Here is a 17,276-nt window from a genome sequence, read left to right as displayed (position 1 = left end):
ACCATATACTCTAAATGGCTATGCCACAATATTTCTCCCTATCCTTTGGCCCGCTTCCTGCCCTCTTGGAAGTCCTTTCCAGGGTAAAGCCTCAGCTTTCATGGGCAAAGTGGCGTCCTGTGTCTATTGTCGGATGTGTGGGCTAGTACCATCTGGTCTCAGTCCATATCTGTGCCCGAGTATCTGTTGCTGGGCAGAATGTTTAGCCAGTGGCTGTCCATTATTGGACATCCCCTGCCAGTTTGAATATTACAGATCATTACCATTGGTGGACGTGGTGGCAAATCTGTCCAAATCTTGGATAAAAGGTAGACCCCTGACAGATCTTCATTGAAGCCAAGACCCCTACAATGAAGTGCAGCCCCCCGAAGACTGAAGGATTACCATTACAGCTGACCAGTCCTCTCTCCAGATAAGTTCCAGTGAAAGCCTGCTCCCCTATAGTGAGCTCCAGAAGGCCCTTGTCAGTGCTTCAACCCCTCGACCAGTGGGAACAACCACTCTTGGCCTTTGCTTGAGGATCTGTGCCTTCTAAGCCTTAGGAATGGTCCCTGGACCACCCGGTGGACTGACCTGCTCTCTCCGGGGCTACCTTGGTGCAGCCATCGCTGTTCCAAGTGCATACTTGCAACTTAGAGGATCTTCAATGTGTGCTACAAGATGCTTGTTCCTGCAGTTTCAGCCTTCCAGTCTCGACAGAAGCTGTGCAGGTCATGCTCCTTTGTTCGTCAACCGAAGATCGCCTGTCTCTGCCTAACCATCGTGACTCTTGTTGCATCCTAGTTACTTTGCTCCCTGGAGGTCTCATGAGGTTGCATGCTCCGCAGAAGTCTTCTTCCTTTCGTGGCTAGGGTGACCACAGGCTTTGCACAAACCAATAGTAAACCTTAACAGTGTAATTTGTGGAACTGGCGACCCCAGAGCACTAGGCACCTTCCATGTCAGGGCTGGGCTTACTAAGGGTTATAGATTTAATTCTATGATTGCTCCCAAGTGTTTGAACTATATTTTCTCAAGTGATTACTTGCCTGTGTTTAATGGTTTTGAATCGATTGTTTTTCTATCTTTTTGCTGATTTTACCACATACGGTTATTGAAGGTATTGCTGATAAATATGCTAACTGTTGCACAACTGTCTTTAAGGTAAAGTGTAGGGGTTCTCTCTAGAACCCCCAATGGTGGATGCACATATGTATTCAATAGTAATTGTGTGACAGTGCTTACCTTAATTTTGCATTGCGAAGTGTGTATTTTAAAGGCTTAATAAATAATTGTATATTTTTGTACTTCTGTATAACCAGAATTATTGTAATGTTTTGTATGTCTCATTGTAGCCCTGACCTCTTTCGCACCCTTCTTGAGTTTAGATTTTACTGCTCTGCTACCTACCCTGATTGGGTTTGCCTAGGCTACACCATCTTTCCTATTCGTCATGATGGGTTGACACCTCCCTCCCACCTCCTCCCCCACAATCCTTGGAAATCTCAACACCAGGAATAAAAACCTTTTTCAGCTTCTTGTATACCAGCCATTCCTGCTCTGCCAGCTCCCTCTCCCCCCTCCCTCCCCATCCCCGCACCGCCTCTCGTCCTCCCTCCCATCAGTGGTCAAGACAATTTTGAGCCTGCGTTACTTAAATTCTAGGCCTTCCTGGTTGTTCAAGGATTTGTTGTTATACCATAGAAAATGGGGTTTAGATGACTAAAGATGGCAAGATTTGTGTTCTGCCCATGTTGGTCTAAATTTGCTCTTGTTCCCGCAATAGTTTTTAAAAAAAATGTCTTGTGCTAATGAAGGAAGCTGTACCACTTTGGATCATGGTGCCTGCAGTCCACCTCTGTGGCCACTTTCCAATGTAGCAGCTGTCTCATATAAGACATGCCCATAAACAGTCACTCCCTGTTTTTCCATCGCTACACATGTTACTAGATGCATGTGCCCCTTTTTTATTGTCCCTTGGGATCCCTACTTCGTGTAGCATGTGCCCACATACGTTTGTTCCATGTGAATCCAGCTGCTACTGCTTGGTATCCATGTGTAAGGATGCGGATACCCATAGATGTCTGCTCTTGTAATGTCTGACCCAGGCAGCATGCCCACAACCTCAAGCCTGCCCTATGTAGCACATGCTCCTTGCTGCCTGTTACTTGAATCTTTGTCCCTTGTCACAGGCACTCCCAGTGATATGTGCTTTGGATCCTTGTCTATTGTAGTTACTGAGTTGATCTAATCCGCAGTGGCAGGCTGATCCTGCCAGTAACTGTCTGCTGCCCAAATTAAGGGCCAGAGGGAAGCAAGGGTCTCTTAATGTGGATGACCATGCCGTTACCGACAGTCAGCCCAACCTCAAGTGTTGTATCTCCAGCAGCACCCACAAAAAAAGCCTAGGTGTGTTGCTAAAATATATTTGTTTTTTTAAAAGTGACTTAATGACCTTTTGGTCCCAGTGGCGCTGCTTCTGGGAAAGGAATTCGTTTTCAGTGTTGAGTGTGATGACTTAATCATTGAATGCAGACTCTCTGTCACAGAAGCGGGTTGTCGCAGGAAGGAAGGTGAGGCAGGTTTTCCTTTTTTTCAATTTGCTTTAGCCTTTATCACCAATGGGTGCTAAAGGTGGCATGGGGTTAAAGGGGGAGCAGGAGAGGCACACGGGCCAAGGGGCACACAGCACTTGGGTAACTCAGGCTTATACCAGTGAATACTGCCCACTTTCCAAGCCCCTCAGTTGGCTGGCATCCCCACCCAGAGTGCTAATGATCCATATTCAAAGCACCCAACCAGTCTGCTCCTATATTGCCTCCCCATGTCCCATCTTCTCCCAGCTGTCTAGCCCTGGGCTCCCTGCCTCATGAAGTGCTACCATCTATATCTACCTTGGATCCTTACCCCGTGTGGCACATGCTCCTTGCTGTTCGCCCCCGGGGACCACATTGTGATTTTTCTTGCTCTGCTGTAGGATGAAGAACCCTCATCTGCGTGCCAAGTTGGCAGAAGTGCTGGAGGCGGTGATGCCCCATCTGGAGACTGTCCAGAATCCTCTCTTGTCCAGTGTCTTCCAGAGGGAACGAGTCTTCTGCTCTTACCGCCATGCGGCACACCTGGCAGAGGCCCTCATCAAGGTCTTTGTGGACATAGAGTTTACAGGTACGTAGGAGTGTGTAAATGCGATTGACTGAGTGCTCTGGAAGTCAAACGGTGCCAGGTCAAATGTTGCCTTTTATTTTGCCTCCATCACATCTTTCCAAAACAATTATTGCAGCAGCCTCTTAGAAATCTTAAAGAATTGGTCTCAAAAGCAGTATAAAGATTTAATGTCTATGGATGGAATGAAAGCATTTCATATCCCTGCAACAAGTATTCTTCTTGTTCCAGTGTTTTCTTCCACTAGGCCACAAGAAAATGAACTGGCAGACAGCTTCTTTGCCGTGAGATTTCATAATATCTTTCCATATCTGGAAATCCCTGCACATCATGTCAAAACGTTAGAATTTGTAGTAGCAATTGCTCCACAGTCCACAGGAATAGGAACTCTAACTTGTAAAGTCCAACCTGAAGTTGAATGGGGCCTTGTGCCCAAAAGCTCACAAGTACTTTTGGAAGTTGGAAAAATGTTAGGGAAATATTCCTGGAGATGTGAAGATGAGTCCTGAATACTTTCACAGGAGTTTACTGGTGAGTAAAATACTTTTTGTTTTATCTTTGTAAGACTTTTGCAAAAAGTGTTGCCAAAGCAAAGAAGTTTAAAACAAATTAAAGTTCTTCACAAACCTTATGTAGGAAATGGGGGCACTGGTAAGTATGGCAACTACTCACCACCCATACTCTGATTGTTCCCAAGACTTGGCAGGTCGAAGGAAGATCACTGGAGGTAGGTCTTCCCGCTGTTGGACCCAGTAGCAGATACCAGGAGCTGCGGGTGCAAGAGAAGTTCCAGTTGTGTCCGCAAGCGAAATGCAGCCCTTTGCAGTGGACGAATGCAGCAGGCACCAATGCAGGACTCTTCGGGACACACTACTAGAGGGGGATGACCGGATCCAGTGTTTGTCACCGTGCATGGTGATAGCAGACGTCTCAGTAGTCTTGGTCAAAGAGAGCCTTCCAGTCCAGGACCCTTTGTTGCTGGGATGCTGAAATCTCGCAGGAAGGCGACTGATGCGATTAGCTGGAGATCATTGAAGTTCCAGACGAAAACGTGCAGTAGCGATGCCTCTGGCACAGTAGCCAAAATTGGAGTTGTTCAGTCCAATGGGTGGTACAGGGAAGCTTCTAACAACTCCAGGCTGCAGGAACACGAAAACATTTCAAGACTGGTTGGTCCCACCAGTCCAAAGGGTTGAAGCCCCAGCAATGGTCTTGTGAGGGGAGAGTAATGCGAGGAGGACGACTGTTTGTACAAAACATGCCATTTTACTCTCAAATGAAATATGCCTCACTATCCCTTGTAAGGAACTCATGGTGGCAACAGTAAAGACAGACACAAGTATCAGGGTTCAAGGGTGTTTGTTTAAACAGAATGCAGGTTGGAAAAATGCCTAATCTAACCTAAATCTAAGATGGGAGCAAGCATTGACCATCAAATGAAAAATAAGGCAGTCCTTGTGGCGTCTAGTCAGAGTAAAAGGGCCTACACTAAAAAAAAAATATTCAGTCCTTACGACTAATATAGAAAGAGTGTGGGATAAGGTTTACAATAAAGAAAAAGTGTTCACAAATAAGTCAGGATGTGTTGGCCAGAGGTCACCCTTCCCCACATTTTGAGCATGGGATAAGTTGGCACTTGTGAGCATAACACACACGAGTTTTGCCAGCACACGAGCTGACAGTTTCGTTTTCAGTTTCTTCGATGGTTAAGGCTCTTTTTAGAAGAAGTCTTTCTCTCGAGGACCTGACATACAATATATAACAAAAAAAGTTCCTTTCTTTTGGCACTTAGGGTGATAGTGGTTCACCCCTGGATCGCCCGACTCCTCTCGAATCTGTCTCCCTCCGTCGGGTTCACTATGGCCCTTGTTCATACGCTTTCTCATCTTTATATTCACCAGTCTTAGGGTGACTGCTTTTCAGCCTACGATCCCCCCTTGTTCGGGCTCTGATTCCTCTTGACTGTGGGTGTCCCTATGTCTGGTTCACTATGGCCTTTCATAAACACCTTCACCTGTTGCACTTCACAGGTCTTAATGTCTTTTTAAACAATACACTGTTGGGCGTCCATCCGTCGGGTTCACTCTTGTCCCACAGTGTCTTAAGCAGGATATCTCTCCTATTTCGGGCAAAGACTTTCGACGTTACAGAGGATTTTGGCAATACCGCTTTATGACTACTTTGATCTTCTGGTACCTGTAGTTTCACAATTGCGGGATTCACCAGTGTCTCGATTGAGCACCTACGTGGTGTTGGACCCCTCTGCGGCAGGTTTTCCCTTAACAGTCAATGTTCTTTGAACTTCCCTTACTTAGCCACTTTGCAACTTTCATTCATTGATTCTCATCGGCTCTCACCTCGACTCACCGACTGGGAGGTACTGCTTGCCATCTTTGGCATGTGGAGGCAAGGGCATGTGGAGGCAAGGACGGTACCACGGTAGCAGACATATTTCTCCTGCTTATCTGCGTAGACGTGCTCCGTGTACCATGGATATCTGCTGCAACATACATTAGCTATTGTTCGTGGTCTTTCAGTTCCTTTCAGGGAGGCTTCGCTAGTCTGGATCGGAAAGGGCAAAGTCGCTTGTCGCCCCTTCGATTCTCGCTGCCTTTCTCCTCCTCTTGAATTGCTGTACTGGATTTGCTGTCTCGTCATGCGGTCTGCCTTGCTCGTAGTGTGCTCTCGTGCTCCACCTTTTATCCCTGTGGGGAAGGGAAAACTCCATCAGGTGTGCATGGTTCTGGTCAATTGCCTGGCTTTGCCTGACCCGCCTATTGGGACTTGTTGGGTAAACAGCTCTGGTGTTAGTCCATTGTCTTTCTTGGTGCGTGAAAGTGTTTGTGTTGGTAAAATGGGGAGGGGGCAGTGTTTCTAAATATTCTACGTGTTAGGATGGGGGAAAAGGTGCTGAAAGAAGGAGATACTGCATCTCACCCATCAGTGTCCATCTCCCACTCCCCAAGGATCCCCCATCCAGGTGATCCTCACTCACTGGTCCACCCCCAGGAACTGGATCCAATAGCGATGGCTGTGTCCTGGCCACCTGGATGACAGATCCCCGGGGACTAGCTAAGGAGACACCTTCTGGTTTGTCACACCTTCTGGTTTGTCACACCCTACTCTGCTGAGGATTTCCCTGGCTATCCAAACTAATGGGAAACGCTCTTAACACAGTATAACTGGCCCTCACACTAAGCAACAAATAAACAGAATATATGACAATACAACATGACATGAACAACATTCACAGTTTCTAAATGAGCTTCTAAGGTCTTGGGTAATTTCCCTTCCCAAGGATTCAAAGTCATTTCTGCTAATGTCCAACCAAATGAACAAATGTCTCAACTCAGTTTTTGATGTTTCATAGTAAAAGTTTAACCAAAGTTCCAATTATGGCAAATCTCTTCTCCCTGGTGAAATATCCACTTTCTACTTCCACCAAATAGCACCAATGGTAATCCCAGTCAAAAAGCTTGATCACCTCTTCCAGAAGATTTGCCACAGTTCAAAAGAAATGCAATCTCCACAACTTTGTTCTTATTTAACAATTGGTATTTCCTTAGTTAAAGTTTTAGAGTTCAGAATGGTATATTTGCCAGGATGACTTCTCAGTGCTGCTGCTTCCACTTCAACAACTTCGCTTCTACTTGATTCACCATGAGAACAGTCACCTTGGTCTCACTGTACTCCACCTTGTTTAGACTACTACAGTGTTGCATCTACTGACAACCACCACAGCTTCAGTACTTTCGACTACTACCACAGCTTCAGTGATTTGTACTTCTAGACAGGCTTTGACAAGATCTACTTTAAAGACCTTCAACACCTTCAGATAGGCAAGGAACTCTTCCTCTGAGTATCACTCTTCAAAAGGGGCAGCCTCTTTGCCTCTGTTGTCTGTGTGCCACAATAACAACCTGGAGTTTCCTTTAAGACTCCTTTCTCTCTTGTCTTCCACAGTCTCCTGCACTACAGGTTGTGTCCACTTCACAATTATTCTTTACAAGCAGCCAGTTTCCCTTCCCCAACTTTACCTGCACCTTTATGCCAGCCATCAGCCCAATTAATAACCCAGAAGCCTTGGTGATACTCTCCTAACTTCAGGTAATGCTTGCACACTGGTATCTTATGCCAATTGAACTGTTATTAGCTTTACAGTAACATATTGCTTTTTGACTTTCATAAAGGTTGGTTTCACTGTTAACATGGGGAGACTCTTGGCTTGGACAATGCTTGTTCTTTTTTTCAATAATATATACACTTTTAACTTATAAATGAACGGTATGCCGCGTTAAATAAAGTTAAGAATACAATTTAGTCTTTATTTAGTCATTATAATTGGGCACACGCAACCACGTCTTAATGTAGTTTTCAAAGTTCAGATTGGTATTGAATTGTATTCCCTTATGAAAGTGAAGGCTAGGGTGAAGTCCTCCTTTTGAGAATTACAATTTGGCACATGCGACCACTCCTTGATGTAGTTTTTACAAGTGAAAGATTTCAACAATTGTGTTAAGGGTACGTTTTCAATGATGGGGCGTCATAAGTCTGCTGGTCCAGAAATAAGGGTGCCAGTAGCAACGTACCGGCAGACTACAACTCTGCCTGCCAGGGCCGATGCACCCAGCAGGTCTGACAAGCCAGGTGCATTGGCACCGGTAGGCATGTTTGCAATGGAAGCGCTGACACCGCTAAGAGTACCGATGCTTCCGTGCACCCATTCCCATGGAGTACTATGGGACCCCACGGGAATGGTGCACAACATTTTCCACCGCCTGATATCTCGGTCTGCCGGGACTTGTAATGGCCCGCGGGCGGCACTGGGATCTCAGGCAGCGGAAACAGTGTTCTGGCAGCAACCAGGCGGGGTGAAGCCAAACTTATGAGGTGCCTGGTCTTTGCAACGTTTAGTCTTCTAAATTAGTGACACGCGTCTTTTAAGGGTTGAACAATGAGTTTTAGTAGCATTTGCTTTTCACGCAAAAGTCAAGGATTTTCATATCATACGTGTGCTACATTGCCATTGTTGAGGTATTTCAGCTTCAACAAACAGCTCCTACTCACTTTAAAGCATATGCGAGTGAATAAGGAGCTGGATACTGTTGCCGGCAAGGTATTAGAATGCTGTACTTCACTTACCAGCTTCTTTAACACTTTCTCTGCAAGTCGCACTCCTTCCATGACTTCTGTAAAAACTTCTACTGCTTCTGGCTTCTTAGGGGCCCACACCCTTCTTCTATTAAGGTGCTTCTGTTCCGGCCACATGTTTATGGAGCCCCTCTTGCTCCTAAGACCCATGGCTTGACAACTGCTCCTCGCCTCGGTCTCCAGCATGCTCGCTCTTTGCCAACCACAGCAATAGGCTCACATGGAGAAAGACCGGTCTCCTGCATGCCTTCCCCTGTGCAGTCTCTGCACAAGAGTTTGGGGGAACAGGACCCCCTCAGAATTAGCAGGTGATAAATGCTGTCTCCATGTTCTGGCGTCCCTCTTGTTCTCCAGCATGGGGTCTGGCATGGAGTCACATGCTTGTGAATATTCCCCGTCGTCCGGCTGGGAATCCTTGGTAAAAGAGAAACAGTTTCACTTTCACTTACAAACTGTATTTCTCGTTTAAACTAATCACTGTCCTCTGGGTCATACTGCCCCCATCCAATGACACCCTTCTCCCGAAGACCCTCCTCTGGTAGCCATCTTCAGATTTTTATAGCACGCTTCAGTGTTGGGAGTCCTCGAGTTTGCTCGGCGAGCTACCTCTACGTTTATTCGTGTTTTTGACAGAAAAGGGTTCAAATTTTGTTTCGAAAGAGCCTGTGCTCTTTTCTCCATCTACCGACAGTGGGAATCAGCTGTCGGGGGAATTTCGGCGCCCCTCAAGGGCGAAGATTCCAGAAGGCCACCGGGCCTACTTCGCACCCTCCGACCATGACGGAGAAGAAAGAAGGAAGATCTCTTCAAGTGCTGCACCAAGTGTGGGCTACGGAATGTTTGTTGAGGACCACCACCTGCAACGCCTCTACTGCCTGCATCCAGACCACAAGGAAAGAGAATGAGAGATATGCCTCGATTTCTCCAAGAAGAGGACAAAGGATAGCCACAGTATACTGGCAGTGTGGCTGAACTCCAAGTCTTCTGCCCCGTGCTCCGAGCAGGGTCATGCCTCACCCAGGACTGTCCGGTCCGAGGAGCGGTCTTCTAAGTCCTTTGAGGGCGCCTCATCCGTGGGGGCCCAAATCAAGGCCAAGATACGCAAGTCCATGTCAACCGGGGTCGCTGCGGAAGCGGGTTCTGCGGTGGACAGGGCGCGATTGACATCACCCTCTGCCTCCATTGCCAGCCGGCAATCAAGCTCCTCCTCGAAGAGAAAATCGTCCAACCCGACTAAGCTGAAGGAGAAGACACGGACGGAGGAGAAGAAGGCTGAACTGCCCAAGAAGGCCCAAGTGGCTCAGAATAAGTATTCGTCGACGATAGGGCTAGTGGCGGCCACTCTCACTGAGGCTAAGGGGGCGTATCCCTGCCCCCGAAGCACAAAACCGCTGCACTAACTTTTGCAAAGTCTGCTGGCACGCCAGAGATGGGGACACAGTCTCAGAACCCAGTTCCTGCCGCTCAAGATGGAAAAGGGGGGGGGGGCGGCAGGCAAGGAGGCCCCGGATCAGTCCCCAGCTTTGGCCCAAGCCATGGAAGTTTAGTCCACGGTCCACGAGGAGGAAGAGGAAGAGGAAGAGGAGGAGGAGGAGGAGGACGGCGACAATGGCACAGAGCCTAGTGTTCCGATCACGCCAGCTCAGCCAAGGGATGTGCCTCTGGACATCCTGTCAACCCTCCACACCTTGGTGTCAGGGATCCAGAGGAGGATGCCACAAGGCCTGGTTCCAATGGTCCCCCAGCCCCCTGATCAGCCGCCAGCAAAGAAGAGGAAGAGTCCTCCAACGCCCCATTTCAGCCTCCACATCTGCATCGGGGCCCCCTCTCCCACACCAGATCCAGACACAGGTATGGGGACGGGTATAGCCACGACGACAGATGACATTGTCGCCGGATGAGGTGGGGTCATTCCATGATCGCCAGAGCCTCCGAGCTGTTCCATCTTGTGCCTGAAGAAACCAAGGAGGGTTTCTTGTACCAGAGGCACAAGGCCAAGAGGAAGACAATCATGCTGTTGCCCCTTCTGGATAATGGGTGCGAGGAGGGCCTGGCCCTCTTGAAGAACCCTTTCATGGCTCCAGCCAAAACGGTATAGGCTGGAGAAGAAGTACTGGGTGCCGGAATACAAACCCAAGTCACTGAGGTCACAACCATCGCCAGATTCAGTGGTTTCAGCGGCCGCAAGAAACTGTTGGCTAACCTGTCCTTGTCATCTTCATTCCCTCCGGACAGCGAAGGGAAGATTGACGCCTTGGGGAGGAAGGTTATTTACACCGCGGCATCCACCATCAAGGCGGCCAACGCACTGGCGATCCTAGCCAGGTACAACCGGGAGCTGTGGGACAAGCTATATTGGAGTTCCTCCCCAACGACAAGAAGATGAGGCAATAGCTCTCTTCCAGGAAGGGGAGGTAGTGTCGGATCGCGCCATCAGTGGCACTGGACATTGCCGACACAGGGTTCCGGCAGATGGGGAACAGTGTCTGCCTTTGTTGCCAAGACTGGATGAAGGCTATGAATTTCCGCCAGGAGGTCGAAGTAAAAGTACTGGACATGCCTTTCGACAGAGATGACCTTTTCGGGACGGTTGTCGACGAGTCCCTACAGGCCATCAAGGCGGATACAGAGACGGGCCATTCCCTGGGCACCTTCCAGCCGCGCCACTCTCCTTTTTTATTTTGCTCCTCCAGATAAAAGTATGGAGGTCTTCAAAAGGTTTATCCTCCTAGTACAGTCAGCCTTCCAGATCCACAACTCAGGAAGCCTACAGGGGCTGTTCCCAGGCCTACAGTGGCGGAGGACAGCATTGTCACCCGCAAGGCAGGATGCCAGCATCGAAGCAAGCCTGAACCGACCGGGACGTTGGGCCCCCACCCATTGTTAGGCAGAAACCTGTGCAGTTCCCTTAGGGAACACTGCAAAAGATTTAAGACTACAGGTGTTGGCAGTAAACTCACTTGGTAGCAGTCTGTACCACCCAGATTTACCTGGTAGCTGTGGCTGAGCAGTCAGACTTCCCTCAAGAAGAGTTAGGCAGTATGCAAAGTATACACAATAGGCACTCAGACACAATAATACAAGCAAACACTGACCAGAGCTTTGGTATCAAAGTATATAATTATTTTATTTAAAAACACACGGTTTGAAACACTCCAGCACTCTTATTGTAAAATATTCTAAACACAGTTACTATTGTAATATGTACACCCCTTTTTCCTTATCAGATAAGTCACAGTAAAACACCACTTATTTTCATACAGAGGTGAGCGCTTAACTAGATGGCACTCCAATAGTTTGTGAGAAAGGGAGGGAAAAAGACAGAATATGGAAAGGTACACCACTTTAAGGTTCAGGAACACTGTTAGCAAGGCAGAAGAGCAAAAGTCACTGGTGAGCCAAAGTCCAAAGGCTGGGCCCACTCTTAGAGAGAGCAGAGCACAAATGCGCCCAAGATCAGTTACACTAGGCTTAGAAAGTCTTGCAGAGAGTTCAAAAAGAGTTTAGAGAGGCTTAGGAAAGTTAAGCCAGGGTGTCCCAGGCTAACCCAGGTTCGAAACCCGGGGGCTAAATCTACCCCGTACAGTCGGTAGCAAGGGAAGCCAGGCGGGACACGGTAGCTTAAGTGGGAAGGATCCTCCAGCGGTGGCAGTTGTTCCTGGCAGTGGGTGCAAGTCGCGTCGACTTCCAGGGGAAAAGAAGATCTCGACTTGGAGAAAAGATGAAGGTCGTTGCACTACCAGGGAAGAAACCAGCCACAGAGTTTTCCGGTTAAAGGTGGTACCTTTGTTTCGCGGTAAAACGTGGTATCCCGGTTGCCGGGGTGCTTGGCACAGGCAAGGCGGCCACGAGGTACGTTGGGAAGGCGAAAAGACGGTGAAACTGGTTATCCCCACCAATCAAAGGAAGAAGACTCTCCGGCGGGAGATCTCCTCTGTCGTTGGGAAAAGTGGTGAGACGGTCCAGCAGGGCTCCACCGGTGGTGGTGTCGTGGCAGGTCGGCTCAGCTTCTCCCTCGTCGGATTCTTAGGTCCTGTGGCAACTTCTGAAGTTCCAGTCCCCGAAGCCCTGCTTTTATGCAGAAAACCCCCATTCACTCAGCCTAGCTGTCACTCAAACATGCTAAGTGGTGAGCCGGCCGGCTCACCACTTGGGCCAATCAGGACGGAGTGCGACTTGAGTTGCCTAGGCAACTCAGTCCAGGGTGCCTAAATTCCCCTCCACCCCTCCTAAGTACCCCAGACAGAGTGGCACCACTTTGGAGGGCTTCTGTGGAGAAGCCCGCCAAAAAGTGGAACAAAGGGCTCGACTTGGGTTGGAGTCACAGAAGAGAACAAACGCCATTTTAGAATCAAGTTTTGGCAAAAAATACCAACTAGTGAATTAATATTAATTAAATAAACCGGCGATATGTTCGAGGCTACCGTAAATAATTAAATAAAGATAGTAGCCTAAAACAATGGGAAATCCCATAGGAAAATATTTGCGGTTGAATATAAAAATTAGTATCCACTGCCACCAGCCAAAACTCGATCAGGGGGGACGGAGACGTGCCCCCTCGACTAACAGACCCTGGGGCAATTGAATTGCCCAGCCAGTACGTCCACAATATGATGGTTTGTACTGGTTCTGTTCAGAATTTAAGACTAGTAAAGTCAATGGTGACTTTACATGCCCTGGGAGACAGTAGTCAGTCCCAGGGTATGGAGTCTATACTGGAGGGTCACTATGACACCCCTGTGTCACTGCACTGAGGGTGCTGTGTAACACACATCACAAAACAAATGAAGCCCTATGGAGTAAAAGACCCCATAGCCCATTAAACACATCTAGATTCAAAGAAACACACTCAAATCATGCCCAAGAGTGAGGGTAAAAGAGTCTCACTCTTGGCAGGAGAAAAAAATAAAAATAAACCCCAAAAATCCAGCAAAGCTGCTGGGGGACTCAATAGGTTAGGAAACTCAGCCTAAACAGCGAATTCTCCCTAACACCCATGCACCCCGGTGGGTGGCCAGGAGACGAGGTTTGTCAGCGAGTGGGAAAAGATCACCACCGACAGATGGATGCTGGACGCTCTCGCCCATACCTCGACGACTGGCTCATCTGGGGCCCCTCGCGAGAGTTGGCCGTCAGACACACTGAGGCGACCATTAAGCTGCTGACTGGATAATTGATGGAGAATCCGAGATCAAAGTCCTACTTGACACCATCGCAGAACGTGCTGTTCTTAGGAGCCAGACACAATGCAGTGTCCTGCCTGGCGTCACCCTCGGAGGAGATGGTATCGTCCATTCAAGGGAAGGTGCAGCGGCTTGTGTTGATGAAGACAGACCGTGTGAACCATCAAGTCGTTGCTTGGCATGATGTCGTCCTGCGTCTACCTCATTGCAGATGCAACCTCTTCAGGAGTTCCTGGATGTTCGCTGGATACAAGTGTGCGGAAGCTTTGTGGACAAGATCACGCTGGACGAGTTCCGTCGGGCGATAAGGTGGTGGGGCATCTGCCCCAACATCGCCTGGGGCAGAGTGTTTTAAAACCTTAAATTCCAGGAAACGGTCACCACAGACGCTTCCCTGGAACGCTGGGGAGCCCACCCAGGCGTCTGCACACAAGGCATGTGGCTACCAGAGGAGAAGAATCTCCATATCGGCATCCTGGAGCTACGGGCAGTGTTCTGGGCCCTCAAGTCGTTTCTTCGTCTCTGAAGGGCAAGGTGGTGAGGATCTTCACGGACAACACCACAATGTTCTACGTCGGGAAACAGGGGGGCACTCGCACCCCAGAGCTCTCCAAGGAAGCGCAGGACTTGTGGCACCTAGCCGTCGGAAAAGAGCTGTTCCTCTTCACCTAGCAGGAGTCGAGAACAGCATCGCAGACTCCCTCAGCAAGGAATTGCGCCCCTGCTACGAGTGGGACCTTCGACAGGACCAGGTGGACCGTATCTTCAAGTAGGGCAGGCCCCAGATCTATAGGTTTGCGACGACGGCAAACTCCAAATGCCAGAAGTTTGCCAGCAGATTCCACCAACCGAGGAGCCTGGGGAACGTCTTCTCCTTCCCGTCGGAAGGACTGTTTCTGTACGTGTTTCCTCTGTTGTCTCTCCTGCTAAGAGTGATCAACACACTTGGTGCCAATGCAGGATGATACTCATCACCCAGGCGTGGCCGAGGCAGATTTGGTACTCAGACCTTATCAGCCTGTCAGCGTCACCTCCAGTCAAGTTGCTAGTGGTTCCGGATCTTCTCACCAGGGAACAAGGCGCAATCCTTCACCACAACCCAGGATCATTGAACCTGCAGGCTTAGCCCCTGCAGCCCTAGAGTTTGAAGGATGTGCGTGTCCTGTTGACTGTAGGTAGGTCCTTGCCAAGTCCAGGGTGTCGTCGACTTTGAAGTGCTATGGTCACAAGTGGAAGCGTTTTGCTATGTGGTGTTGGTTTCAGAAATGTACCCCTCTGGGGGTCACGGCCGAAGATTCTTCCATGCTTGCTATCCTTGGCCAAGGCCGGTCTGGTGCACACCTCGATCAAGGTGCATCTGGCGGCCATCTCCCGCTACACTATGTCTCCAGGAAGATCTTGGTCTCGCCGACTTGTCAAGGAGTTCCTCAAAAGCCTGTTCAATCTTTCCCGCCGGTGAAGGCTCCTGCCCCGGTATGGGAACTCAACGTGGTGCTGACGAGGCTCATGGAGCGGGCCCCCTTCGAGCCTATGCATTGGGCCCCTCTCGTTCCTCTTGTGGAAAGCAGCTTTCCTTGTGGCCATCACCTCTGCCAGGAGGGTAGGTGAGATCCATGCCCATCTGACTTTCCAGGAATCGAGGGTGGTGCAGCGGGCGCACCCCTCCTTCTTTTTTTTTTTTTTTTTTTTTTTTTTTTGGCGAAGGTCCCATCTGAATTCCACCTCAACGACCCTTTGGTGTTTTTCTGAAGCTTTCATCACTGGCTGAAAGGGCCTTGCACTCGCTGGACGTTGCTCATGCCCTGAAGTTCTACGTGACATGCACAAAGAGTTTCAGAAGACTTCTCAACTGTTTCTGAACTTTGGTTCTCTGAACCATGAGAAGGGCTTGTCTAAGGCTTCCATCTCAAGGTGGCTCTCCGGCTGCATCATGCACTGTCATCGGTTGGCGAACCGACCGCTGCCCGGCCGTCCGAGAGCCCACATTACCAGATCGATCACTGCGAGTCCAGAGTCGGCCAAGCAGTGCTACGTGACCTGTTCGCTTGATGTAAGTCTGTCCCAGAGGTAAGAAGATTGCTTCTGTTGAGCCTTGCCACCTCCCGTAACTGTAATATTGTTTTGAATGGATTGTGTCCTTCCCCAGATCTATATGGCCGCAGATCCATATGTTTGCGACAACAGCGAACTCCAAATGCCAGAAGTTTGCCAGCAGATTCCACCAACCGGGGATCCTGGGGAACACCTTCTCCTTCCCGTCGGAAGGACTGTTTCTGTACGTGTTTTCTCCGTTGTCTCTCCTGCTACGAGTGATCAACACACTTGGTGCTAATGCAGGATGATACTCATCACCCATCACGTATTCCTCATCTTTGATATTCGATAACCAGCTTCAGCTGCTTTGTAAAAAAAAGAAAATTTGGCAGAGGGCGCTGTGCGTCAATGGCGTCGACCCGTTGTCCCTCTGGGGCCTCCGTCTCAAGGATGTCATTGAAGTCCTATCTAGCACACGCAGCGCCCCTTGGTTTCAGTTCCATTTTTCTGCGAATGACGTCGCTCTGAGAAATACGGCGCGCTTCATTACTTCATACAACTTCATTACTTCATATGAGTTTGTCTTCTTCATCGGCGAAGACCAGGTTCAAGAAGTGTGGTTTGAAAATGTCACTGACCAAACCACACCGTATAGGTTTATGGTGTCTCTGGGTGGAGCATGAGACCTCAGACTGCTCCAATTGCCAGTCGATGATAGGAAAGGCCGTGAAGGAGCCAAAGGGGAAATTGATGGTAGGTCGAAAGCTCAAATCATATACCTCGATCCAAAATCTTTTGACCAGCGAGTCGAGAAGCGACTGTTCTTGGAGGAAGAAAGTTAAGAGGTCGAGATGGAGGAGTTGCTCCCACCAATCCTCGTCGTTGAAGTCCAAGAAGAGGGCACCATAAGTCGCCTTCTTGGACTTCGTCGGACACTTCCCCTGAGATGGTATCTTGCCCCACAAAGATATCCACCATGGTCGAATGGGAGGCTTTTAGAGCATAGATGCAAAAAATATTTGCAAAGCAAAAACCCCCACGCCATGCATTTACTGCTCCTTCCAAAGATACCGGGAAGGAAAGGGCTTGAGCTAAATCCAGGGCGACCTCGAGCCTGGGACGAAGGCCTGATCCTGATCGGAAGCCGTTGAGTCCTCGATCCGATAACGTGTCATCGAAGGATTCATCGACACCTTTGACGCCGGCTGCACCTACTATGCCAGTCAAACCCTTGACGTCGCCTTCGACACCGAAAGCATCAACGCCAACTGTGCCATCATTGCCAGCTGCGCCATCAACGTTGAGTGCCCCATTATAACCTATGGCGCCATTGAAAAAAGTTTCAATGACTCCTTCAGCGTCAAATCAATTATTCATTAAACCCTTGATGCCTGAAAAGACTAATGTGCCTTTGCCAAGGAAGGACTATTTTAAGTCCCTTACCTCAATATATGAGGAGAATGAACCCTCAGACAACGATGCACCATTTGGCCTCCATTTTGGTACGCCAAATGTCCCAGAAAGCTTGATCTCTGAGGAATCAAGGTTGAAAGACCTTTATGACAATCTGCAGACAGCCAGTGGGGTAGACTCCTCACCTGAGCTAGAGTTTGGAAGACCAGAGGCTGGGGAGCATGCTGATTGATGCGTCATATATACCGCTCATGTCCAAGGTAGTGGAATATATTTATATAGCGCTTTGGCGTAAAGCGCTATATACATTCCATAAACATAAATATATGGTGTGGGGTAGGCCTTTGTTACCAT

The 17,276-nt window shown here is 48.9% G+C and overlaps 1 protein-coding gene across 4 annotated transcripts in view; it reads left to right on the top strand.

The window, feature by feature from the left end:
* UBE4A (ubiquitination factor E4A) overlaps positions 1–17,276 on the top strand; it is a 915,337-nt gene that overhangs the window by 602,313 nt on the left and 295,748 nt on the right. For all 4 annotated transcript variants that reach the window (XM_069614443.1, XM_069614440.1, XM_069614441.1 and 1 more), the window contains one exon: positions 2,957–3,144. In XM_069614443.1, coding sequence (XP_069470544.1) covers positions 2,957–3,144 — 188 coding nt within the window. The remainder of the gene's footprint in view (positions 1–2,956; positions 3,145–17,276) is intronic.

This window comes from Ambystoma mexicanum, chromosome 9 (assembly GCF_040938575.1).
Source record: "Ambystoma mexicanum isolate Mex_15411 chromosome 9, UKY_AmexF1_1, whole genome shotgun sequence".
NCBI lineage: Eukaryota > Metazoa > Chordata > Amphibia > Caudata > Ambystomatidae > Ambystoma > Ambystoma mexicanum.
Note: the sequence above shows the minus strand (reverse complement) of the source record. Positions and strands in the feature narration are given on the sequence as shown.